Below are 12,495 nucleotides of genomic sequence, written 5' to 3' on the forward strand. Positions count from 1 at the left end.
ACAAAAATTAACTTCACTTGCACTTCCAATATTTTCTTTTAGGCTCACAAGGTTTATAGAAGCAACCTTTTATTTATGGACACTTTGAAAATCTCAACTGGTAAACTTGTAAAAAATTTTTTTATTTCAGAAAAAGAGAGAGAGAGAGAGACTAAGAGGGGGGCAGAGGCAAAGACAGAGAGAGAGAGAGAGAGAGAGAGAGACAGAGAGAGAGAGAGAGAATCTTAAACAGGCTCCACACACGAGGGGCTCAATCCCACCACCCTGAGATCATGACCTGAGCTTAAATCAAGAGTCAGATGCTTAACCAAGTGATCCACCCTGGCACCCCTAAACTGGTCAACTTCTGGTATTTGGAAATCTCCGAACTTAAATATCATTACCTTGCACGAGCTGCATCCACTGCAAGAGCCAAAATATTCCCGTCTCCACTGGCAGCACATGCAGTCAATGCAGCAAGACATCGTTCAGCCAAGGTTTCATCCCTGCTGGATTTGACCTTATGGAAAAGGTCAAGAAAAGGGTCAATTTACATGAAAAAAAGAACAAAACAGAGATCAGGAGATTAGACACTGATATACGTCACATGGAAATTGTTCCATAATCTTAACCACAAAAACAAAAGAAAAAAAAAGGAGAGAATAATATGTATCCTAGGTCTGATATTCATTCAGTTTGTTCACTTACTCATTCAATAAACATTTAAAACAATACTGAATTCTGCATAGCCCTGATAAATCAGAAATACACAGGGCAATGAGAAATAACACTGAAGCCTCTCCAAAGTAGTTAGTACATGCTACTTAGGCTTTACTAATGTAACAAGACATCAAAAACAAGTAGGTCTTTTATATGGAAGGCACACTAAAGAATAATAGTGACAAGGAAGAAAAAATAATAATAGATTACAACATAGAGAATATTTGTTATACATTGTTTTCCCTAGCTAACTAACAATATATTGGTAATAATATATATGTATATTGTTTTTTGTCTTCTCAAAGAGAAAGAAAGAGACAGAGATGATGAGAAATACTGCAGCGGAGACAGAAAGACCATGAAAAGCACAGTCAAAACCTTTTCCCCTCAGATCCTAGCTCTACTCTGCTCCGCCAACAATCTGCCTAAACAAAGTTACCTAAAATCCAATTTTTTACAAGTTTGCACCACCTATAAAAGAGTCTAAATATGATACTACTCAAGATGCTACTAAAATCATGTAATATCTATAAGCAGAAATGGATCAAAAATCTTACACTAAAGGCAAGGAAAAACCCAACTCCATTAACATTACCGAATTTCTCTCTTGCCTGAAATAAAGTTTAACACCATTTGTGGTAAATGGAACGCCTCAAGCTGTAAGGGTGCAGAGTTAATAAAAGTGTAAAGTATAAGAGGGGAGAAAAGGGCTTTTCCAAATATAATATATGTTGAGACTTTTGTGATGACTCAAAATAAAATGATATATCCTAAGGAGGACCTTTTAAAAAAGTGATAAAAATGTGAGAGAGGAGTTATCTTCTGCTGGAGGGTGAAAATGGAAATAATGCCATTAACTGCAATAGAAAAATGGAAAATGATAGTGGTGCATGCAGTCTAACTGAACAAACTCTTATATTCTTTTTTTTTTTTTTTAGAGAGAGAGCACACTGGAGTGGGGGAGAAAGGCAGAGGGAGAGAGAGGGAGAGAAAGAAAGAGAGAGAGAGAGAGAGAGAGAGAGAGAGAGAGAGAGAGATTGATTTTCAATCTTAAGAAGTTCCACGCTCAGGGTGGAGCCCGATGCAGGGTTCAATCCCACAATCCTAGGATCATGACCTGAGCTGAAATCAAGAGTCAGATGCTCAACCGACTGAGTCACCAATGTGCCCGTGATTATTAAAGAACATCTAAACAGAAGAGAGAAAAAAGTCGTATCTTAAACTATCACAGAGAAAGTAAACACAGAAAAAGCATTAATGATAACTAAAGAATTTCAAGTTTCTTGTGGACCACTTTCTTGTACCATACACAAAAATAAATTCAAAATGGATAAAAGACCTAAATGTGAGACAGGAAGCCATCAAAATCCTAGAGGGACACAGGCAGCAACCTTTATCATGGCCACAGCAACATTTATAAGACATGTCTCCGGAGGCAAGGGAAACAAAAGCAAAAATGAACTATTGGGACCTCATCAAGATAAAAAACCTTCTGTACAGTGAAGGAAACAATCAACAAAACTAAAAGGCAACCTACGGAATGGGAGAGGATATTTGCAAATGACATATTGGATAAAGGGCTAGTATCCAAAATCTATAAAGAACTTATTAAACTCAATATCCAAAAAATAAGTAATTGAGTTAGGAAATGAGAAGACATGAACAGACATTTCTCCAAAGAAGACATACAAATGGCTAACAGACACGTGAAAACATGCTCAGTATCACTCAACATCAGGGAAATACAAATCAAAAACCACAATGAGATACCACATCACACCTGTCAGAATAACTAAAATTAACAACTTGTGAAACAGCAGATGCTGGAGAGGATGTGAAGAAATGGGAACCCTCTTACGCTATTGGTAGGAATGCAAACCGGTGCAGCCACTCTGGAAAACAGTATGGAGGTTCCTCAAAAAGTTAAAAATAGAACTACCCTATGACCCAGCAATTGCACTACTAGGTATTTATCCAAAGGATACAAAAATGCTGATTCAAAGGGACACATGCACTCCAATGTTTATAGCAGCACTATCAGTAATCGCCAAATTATGGAACGAGCTCAAATGTCCATCGACTGATGAATGGATAAAGAAGATGTACATATTTACACACACACACACACACACACACACACACACAATGGAATATTATTCAGCCATCAAACAGAATGAAATCTTGCCATTTGCGACAACATGGATGGAACTAGAGTATATGATGCTAAGCGAAATAAATTAGAGAAAGATACCACATGACTTTACTCATACGTGGAATTTAAGAAATAAAACAGATGAACACAGAGGAAGGGAAGGAAAAATAAAGTAAGATAAAAACAGAGGGGGAGGCACAGCATAAGAGATTCTTAACTATAGAGAACAAACTGAGGGTTGCTGGAGGGGAGGTGGGTGGGGGATGGGCTAAGGAGGGCACTTGTTAGGATGAGCGCTGGGTGTTGTATGTAAGTGATGAATCACTAAATTCTACTCCTGAAATGAACACTACACTGTATGTTAACTAACTTGAATTTAAATAAAATCTAAGAAAAAAAATTCAATTTCTTGCTTTGGAAATAACAGTAATTATAAAAGCCAGAGATTAAAAGACCACAGTAGCTTCATACAAAATAAATATATAGATTATAACTATAAGAATGTTTTATCTATTTTAGTATTTCATATATTTTGATTCAGCTCAGTGAGAACTTGGCAATAAAGCTAAGATAATAATCTAGTTTCCATTAAAATAAATATATTTCATTTACAAATGGTATCTTACTAAAGTACTATTAAAATATATTTGAATTAGAAAAAAGAAAAAAACAGAAAGCAAATGATCCTTTCATAGTGGTATCAGGAACCATGGGCTAATGGAAACAAATCAGTGAGAAGCCCTGGGTTCATATACTCTGAACTTAATTTTTAGTTTTGAGTGAGTTATATAATCATTTAAGCCTTTGTTTTAATCTGTAATTTATGTGAGGTGTTATTACAGTGAGATTTTTAATAATAACATATAAGTTTCACAGAGGCAACTGTCTTGGTTTAAAATGAATTTGAGTCTTAGCTGTTCAATTATTTATTCTGGGCAAGTTTCTCAATCTCCCTTATCTTTAGTTTCCTTAACTTTAAAATGTTGGGAAATAATACCCACCTCATGTGGTTGTTGTAAGGATTAAACAAGACAATGTAAGGGTTTACACAATGCGCAGAAAGCACTCAAAATAGGATAGCTATCATTACCTTCTTGAGTTTTTCAATCTGCTTGTTACGCACTGATGTATTATCAATCGCCAGAACATCCACAGATTCTTCTTTTTCCAATTGGTACTTATTTACTCCAACAATCACTTCAGAACCTATCAATTTCCCAGAGGAAAATAATATGTAGATTCTATTCATAAATACTTCCCTAATAGTAATGCTCTGATCATCACATACTTTGCTTATAAGCTTAATATTTTTAAATAGTATTCTTAAATCTTAATGAAACTTCAATATAGATCAGCAAATCACAACAAAATGGGGGTGAGAGGGGAAAGAACTGGTATATATCAGATCTCTTTAAGGGAGGATTTTTATTATTCTCTCAAACTATATACTTTCTCAGAGTTTCTGACAAATCCTCTTCTACAACTACAAAATTAAAATAATAGCAGCAAATAAAGACTTATAAGGGAGAGAAATAACATCCAATAATGTTTTCAATACATTCTTGTATCTCTTACAGCCAATAGCTTTTAACAAAAAGTACTTTTAAAATCTGTAAGTAATAAACCAGAATTATAAAGATATTTCCTTAACATAATAAGAATATATTTTGCCTCAAACTACCAGATTATTACCATTTAAAGACATCCTGCCACCCAACTCTTCTCCTTATTTCCTTTTCAGAACTCATCACAATCTATAATTATTTTATTATGTGTTCACTTGCCCATTTTCTGTCTCTTTGTTACTAAAATGTAAACTCTAAGGGTGAAGAGATCATGTCTTTCCTGTTCACAGTTGTATCCCAGACATAATACAGTGCCCCAAATGCTAAATACTAAAAAAAAAAGTGTTCACTGAATGAATGAATAAATACTCCAATGCAGAGCACAATGACTAATAATAATAACATCTTCAAAACGCTGGAGATACCCACTTACACACAAACACACACACACACACACACACACACACACACACGGGCATACCTCAACACATACTCTGTACATATGCTTGCCCATATGCATACATGCATGCAAAAATACAAACAGGAAGACAGATAGATGATAGATAGATAGATAGATAGATAGATAAAGAAACATCTAAGTTTCATTTTTCTATTATTTTTGTTTTATTAACTATGTATGTTATCTTTAAACGGAAATTAATATTTCTTTTTAAGTACAGTACTGGATTTCACATATAAACATTTTCATTTTATCTTACCAGAATCTATTCTTGCTTGCCTTCGGGCAGCACATTCTTCAATTCGAAGTTTAGGTATTCCTTCTGCTACAGCTTTGGCCATTCCACCCATCTCTTCAATTTCATGAATAAGCTATTAAGAAAAATAGATTAATAAAACTGGAAAAGAATATAATGATATTTTTATAAACTATACAAATTTGTTATGTTACATAATTACCAATATTACTAAAATCCTAAACTATTCTAGTGGTAAGTTTAATGTTTCATAAGGAAAGAATTAAGCTAACATCAAGAGCTTTTCTATAGTTAGGAGTGCCTGGCTGGCTCAGTCAGGGGGAGCATGCAACTCTTGATCTCGGGGTGAGTTTGAGCTCCATGTTAGGTGTAGACATAAATGAATAAAATAATTTTTTTTTTTTTTAAAAAAGGAAAAATGGGGTGGCTGAGTAGCTCAGTTGCCTAAGTGTCTGACCTCGGCTCAGGTCATGATCTCACAAATCCTGAGTTTGAGCCCCACGTCAGGCTCTGGGCTGACAGCTCAGAGTCTGGAGCCTGCTTTCACTTCTGTGTCTCCCTCTCTCTCTGCCTCTCCTCTGCTTGTGCTGTCTCTATTTCTCTCTCTCTCAAAAATAAAATAAACATTAAAAAAAATTGTTTAAAGAGGAAAAAAGTTCCATAGGGTTAACAATATTGTACTGTATATTTGAAAGTTGCTAAGACAGTAGATGTTAAAAGTTCTTATCACACGAAAAAAGCAATTGTATAACTGTGTGGTATGGAAAGTGACTACTCTGGTAATCACTTTACAATTCATGCATATATCAAATCATCATGTTTTATATCTTAAATTAATACAATGTGTTATGTCCATTATATCTCAAAAAAGATAGAAATTATATATTTAAAGTTACTTCAAAAGACAACAGGAAAACTAAGATGTATATTCTGGAAGCACAAAACCTGTCACTCAAGTCTTAGGAGAAAACTAAAGATAACATCAATAGTCTTTATTTTTAGTTACATAAGTTTTCATGGATACATAAATAAATACTCTTTAAGGAAAGTATTTCAAAATGCAACTTCATTTTTTATTTGATCAGCACAATAATAACATAACTCTACTGCTATTGACACCAGCATACATCTAAACCTTCAATCACAGCCTTATTTATACATGAGGTGGTGGGAAAATGAATGGAGGAATGGTATATGACACAGCAGAAAGGAACAAAGTAAAACTTGGTTTTTTTTCCAGAAGAATTCAAGAAATTAGAATTTGTGTTGAACCAAAGCTAAGACAGGAAGCTAAAAAGAGGAAGACTACTTGAGAATTTAGAACTATCCCTCTCCCATTCTGTCAGGACAACCAAAGCTTACATCTGCAAAAAACAGACCGAAGTTTATCTCTGTAGAAAAGCAATGGGCTACCAAACACCAAGTACATAGAGAGGCAAGGGTAAGATATCTTGATATAAAAACCTGTATTCTGAATAATAAGATTAAAGACAAAAGGCACACAGAGAAAAGAGACAATACAGGATAGAGAACAAAACTTCAAAAAATATAATATCCTCAGAAAAAAAGATTATATTCTGTATTAATGAAACAAGTAACATAACATACAAAACACAGAGAACAAAATGAGCTTTTGGAAATTAAAAATATGATATATGAATTTTAAAGTGAGTAGAAATTTAAAGTTGACGACTCCCTAAGAAAACAAAACAGAATCTCAAAGATGAGTTATAAACAGATAAGAACATCAGAGTATCATTCCAGGAGGTCCTTATCCAATAATTAAGAGTTCTAGAAAGAGAATGACAGAAAAAATGGCAGGGACGAAACTATCAAAAAAACAACACAAGACAATTTTCCAGAGATATGAGAACATGAAAAATAGGCCAGATAAAAAATGCCCACCAAAGGTCTAGTCCAATATAGGAAAAATATACACATCAATGTCCCCCAACTCAAAAACAGAGATCCTAAAACTGTTAGAAAGAAAGGTCCTGAGAGTAGAAATAGCTTCAGATTTCTAAACAGAAATATTAGAAGCTAGAATAAAAAGCAGATCAATGTTTACAAACTCTCAAATGAAAATAATTTCAAACACAGACTATCAACCAAATACCAGAGTAGAATAAAGACATTTTCAAACATCCAAAGTTTCATATAATTCATCCCCTATGTACAACTTCTGAGAGGTTCCTATGAGGTATCGTTCAAAATAACAAGGGATAAATCAACAGAGATAGACACAGCATTCAGGATACAGATTCAACATAGCAGAGGTGAAAAGAATTCCCAGGATAATGACAAAGGTTAGTCAAAGGACTGCAATGGTCAGCAGGTCTAGAGAGAAACTAGTCTAAATCAAATGACAGCACTGGAGGACTTCAGAAGGATGTATACTATTGAGATGTAATTATATTGGTAGTATTATGAGACAAAAGAAAAAAGAGGCAAGAATCAGCTAAAATACTTAACTACCATACTACAAAGCAATAGGTAATGACTAAAATTGATGGAATTAGAACTAGTGCATATGTATAATTTTTAAATATGGAGATAAAAACAAACAAAAAAGATGCATTTGATTCAAAGAAGCAGGAAAAAAAGCAAGTAGAAGACAAAGGACTGCTTTTTTATGTTACAGCCTTTTAATACTAATACTCTTTTTAACTCTTTGAATAAAATACTTTAATACAAACACAATTATATTTTTATTTTTTTTTATTTAAAAAAAAATTTTTTTTTTCAACGTTTATTTATTTTTGGGACAGAGAGAGACAGAGCATGAACAGGGGAGGGGCAGAGAGAGAAGGAGACACAGAATCGGAAACAGGCTCCAGGCTCTGAGCCATCAGCCCAGAGCCCGACGCGGGGCTCGAACTCACGGACCGCGAGATCGTGACCTGGCTGAAGTCGGACGCTTAACTGACTGCGCCACCCAGGCGCCCCCACAATTATATTTTTAAATTATGTTTCAGTTTTGTATACTAGAAGGTCAAACCTAAAATTCTCTTTTTCTCTCGAACATTTTATAAATCTTGATATAAATCTATGATTTGATTTACATATCAAAATACCTAATAACCTTTATAAATCTGTAAATCTTAAAACCAAAATTTCAAAGAGGAGAAACTGACCTTCAAGGCAGCGTCATAAACATCATTCGTGAGAGATTCCATCATATAGGAACCTCCCCAAGGATCTGCCACTTTGGGAATCCCAGATTCTTCTTGAATAATGATTTGTGTATTCCTGGCAATTCTGGCACTTTTCACAGTTGGCAAACCCAAGGCTTCGTCAAAAGAATTTGTGTGCAAAGACTGAGTCCCTCCAAACACTGCCGCCATTGCTTCTACTGTAGTACGAATGATGTTATTATAAGGGTCCTAAAACATTCAGAGAAAAGCAAAAAGTCAAAACAAGGGGACAACTGATAAAGGATGCTATGATTAAGCAGTGGCTACTGTGTACTTACTTTGCCAATGCCTACATTAGGCTTCAGAATATCCAACAAATTAAGATTAATTAGTAAACAAGCCAGACTTAATAGGCACTCAATAAATGATTTATTAATAAGTGATTAATAAACAGATGAACAATGAATCTAGATAAGAAATCTGGATTCATTCTGTTCCTGATTATGACTGGGGCAAGGCATTGGACCTTTCTGAACTTTAGCTGCCTTAGCTGTAAAAATGAGAAGGTTAAGACAAAAATGATTATTAAAGTTCCTTCCAATCCTGAAATCTCTACTTCTCCATTTATAAGGACCCGAAGCAATATTTAATAGATATATTAGTTTTTATTTACTTTTAGGTGTATAAAAGAAATGTAGCTTTAAAGTTATGAATTATTTTTAATATATCAAAATAATTTTATATGGAAAGAAAATGCATGAAAAAAGATCAGTTTTTTAATAGAATGAAATTAAATTATGCAAATGAAAATAGCATTTAAATGGTATGTTTGCATGCATATTTATTTAAACTAAAATAAATATAACTAAAATAAATAATACAGATGCACAAATTTTTAATTAGGTGATTTTATGTTAAGAATTTTAACTCTTGGAGTGCCTGGATGGCTCAGTCGGTTGAACATCCAACTCTTGATTTCGGCTCAGGTAATGATTTCACGGTTTGTGAGATTAAGCCCCACATTGGGTTCTGTGCTGTCAGTGGGGAGCCTGCTTGGGATGCTATCTCTCCCTCTCTGTCTGACCCTTCCTCGTTTGCATGCTCTCTTTCTCTCTTTCTGAATGAATAAATATTAAAAAAATAATTTAAACTCTTAAAATTATTTAAGGCGATATTAACTAAGTTGTGTTTTGTACTTCTTCCTCATCATATTTTTTCTTTACTTTTAAAAAGATAAAACAGCACTGCATACAAGCTAACGTTTAAATGATTTTATATTATTAACCACTAGAAGGAGCCAACTTCATTTATTATAATACATGCGTAAAAACCATCAATGTGCATTATGCTTTAGAATAATTATAATTTTCAAATATTAACAGATAGCTTCTTAAACCTACTTCCTGACTATGCTATCTTGCTTGTAAGACAATATATGACTTTACTAAAATTCTACACTTTAAATTATGCACATACCTGCTCAGTAAGTGACCATCCTGATGTCTGACAATGCGCCCTTAGAAGAAGAGATTTAGAGTTTTTAGGCTGAAACATTTTCTCTATTAAGTGAGCCCAGAGTCTTCTCCCAGCTCTCATTTTTGCTATTTCCATATAAAAGTTCATCCCAATTCCCCAGAAGAAAGACAACCTAAAATAGTAATGTTAAGTCCATTATTTGATTATACTTAACAATCTAAAATGGAAAATAAAACTAAGTGTACCACACACTAAACAAAACAGCATCCACATTTTAATTTCAAACAACTTAATCTGAATTAAAATCAAAGCATAAGCATATATACATAAGTAACTTTAAACCTAACAGATAAAAGTACAGTTTTAGGCACACAGAAGAAATAGCTGTGGTTACCTGCTTCAGGTAGAAATTATTCACTTCACAGTTGGTCTTCTATAGAAAAGAAGTTCCTCTTGTGTCTTTAAATACAGAATGAATCACTATCCAAAAATAAATACTTCAAGAACACCCAATATGTAAGTCAGGGGTAACCCATGAAGGGAATAAAACCACAAACTTGTGGTTTTGGATAGCAAGAAAGTTTTCCTGTTGTTTTGTTTTGTTTTGTTTTGTTTTGAAAGAATTATAGTATATTTGGTCTAGGAATGTATTTCTCCAATTGCCCCCAAACCCACTACTCCTTTTTATCTTATATTCTGTCACTGATTTACACATTTAGTTTACTTGCCCATGCCTAAAGGCAGAAAGGCTGTGTTTCTTCAAATAAAACAAGGTGAGCCTTAATTAAGCTAAAAACTAGTAAAATTTTTTGATATGCCCTTGGAAGAAATTGTTAACATTGCAGTCCTCAAATATTTGTCTCAGGATACTTTTTCACTCTTAAAAATACTAAAGATCCCAAAGAATTTTTATTTGGATAATATCTATCAATATTGTATATATTAATTCATTTAGAAACAGTAAACATACATGTTAACAAAAGTAACATTTTTATGAAAAGCAATTACTTTGCTAAAATAAAAAAAATTGTAATAAAAAAGTCACTAGTTTACATTTTTGCAAATCTAATGTGTGGCTTAAGGGAAGACAGTTGGAATAAGTATCTGCTTCTACATTCAATCTATTGCAACATCACATATCATGTAGCTTCTGGAAAACAATGTACACTCTTGAAATAATGAAAGTGGTAAAGGCACATAAAGATTTAATACAATCATGAAAACAATTTGACCTGAAAGATCCCAGGAAGGGTTAGTTACCCTGAGGGGTCCTTAGACCACACTTTGAGAACTGCTGTCATAATATGTATGCAACAACCTCTGATATAGAGTCTATGAACTCGCTGAGGGCAAAAGTCATGTTTTTACAAATTTTATTCCCAGCACATAAGTTTGTGCTTGGCCCAGAGCAAAACTTAGCAATTACTCATATGTCCAATTTTTAATCACCAAATTTAAACAATTCTTAAACTTCAATCAAGTATATTTTTTATATAAATTTATTAATAAGCTGTTTTAAAACAGAAATGTTTAATAGCACTGTGAATTCCAAAACACTTAAATTACAAGTGCAACAGAAAAAAATGTAATAGATGACTTCTTTTTAAAATGGAAAAATAAAGAATAAAAGTCAATATCATTTATATGTTTACAGTTTAATTGTCAAAATACACCAGTTAATTGTGTTCTGTGAGCAACTGAAAAACAAGATTCCTCTCATTTACCAAGAAGTAGAGTAAACTTTAATTCTAATTTTTAATTGTAAACAGTATTGGCTTATTCTCTTATTATTACTCCAATAAAACATAAGAGAATCTAGTATGACATTTATATACACAAATTCATTTTATCAATATATTTACTATATATTCATAAATTGGTCCTAAAAATTTTCCTAACACTGAAACAACCTCTGAGGTCAATTTACTCACCTTGGTGCAAATTCATCAATTGTCAGACCAGCTTGGAGTCCAGTTCTACAGTATTCCAACCCATCTGCTATAGTATAGGCCAGTTCCAGAATGGCATCAGCCCCTGCTTCCTGCATATGGTATCCACTAATTGAAATTGAATTAAATTTTGGCATGTGCTACATGAAATAATAAAAAATATAACAGTGAATAAAAAATTTTAAAGTTTCTCTATTAAACTCATTTTCTAAAAGACTATTATTTTCTAAATGATGTTCAACTCAGATACACTAAGTAGTCTTTAACATTAACTGAAAATATTTAATGCTTACTTTGTTATATTTAATTCACTCCTCAATTTAAGTGGTGATTCAATGAACCATTGTAAAATTTGCACCTGTTTTATTTTTCTGGTGAAAAAGAATTTGCACTAACCATTCTTTAGAGTCAAAGTTTAAACTCTGAAATTAATTAGCTAAAAGTAGGAATGAACCTTTAGTCCGAAAACTGAATAAACATCTTTAATTCCAAACCAGGGACTGTGACCTCTTAAGAGATCCTAAGATCTCATAACTTTGGGCTAATCTTCTAAGGATAAATACATTTAAGTTTTACTAGTTATCAATTTTCTTGTTTGAAGTTCTTTTTGAAGTCACCGAAAATGACTACATACTGAAATAAAACAGGATTAAGATACATGGATTAGAAATCAAAGACTTCAATTGGATTTACTGTGATGTTTAATGCTAAGCATATCCCAGACAGGTTCTTTCTTGCCAAATCACTAAAAAGATGGCATTTCTACCATTCCCCTAAAATTTATTAGAGAGGGTACATAGCACA

General features: G+C 33.2%; 1 protein-coding gene across 2 annotated transcripts in view; it reads right to left on the reverse strand.

Annotated features, from left to right (window-relative positions):
• Positions 1-12,495, reverse strand: part of MMUT (methylmalonyl-CoA mutase) — a 36,701-nt gene that overhangs the window by 14,648 nt on the left and 9,558 nt on the right. For both annotated transcript variants that reach the window (XM_025925141.2, XM_086707038.1), the window contains exons 4-9: positions 11,674-11,831; positions 9,743-9,914; positions 8,267-8,515; positions 5,136-5,247; positions 3,942-4,057; positions 384-499 (exon numbers count right to left, since the gene is read on the reverse strand). In XM_025925141.2, the coding sequence (XP_025780926.1) occupies positions 384-499; positions 3,942-4,057; positions 5,136-5,247; positions 8,267-8,515; positions 9,743-9,914; positions 11,674-11,831 (923 nt within the window). The remainder of the gene's footprint in view (positions 1-383; positions 500-3,941; positions 4,058-5,135; positions 5,248-8,266; positions 8,516-9,742; positions 9,915-11,673; positions 11,832-12,495) is intronic.

This window comes from Puma concolor, chromosome B2, assembly GCF_028749965.1.
Source record: "Puma concolor isolate L17-30 chromosome B2, mPumCon1.1.hap2, whole genome shotgun sequence".
NCBI classification, from domain to species: Eukaryota; Metazoa; Chordata; class Mammalia; order Carnivora; family Felidae; genus Puma; species Puma concolor.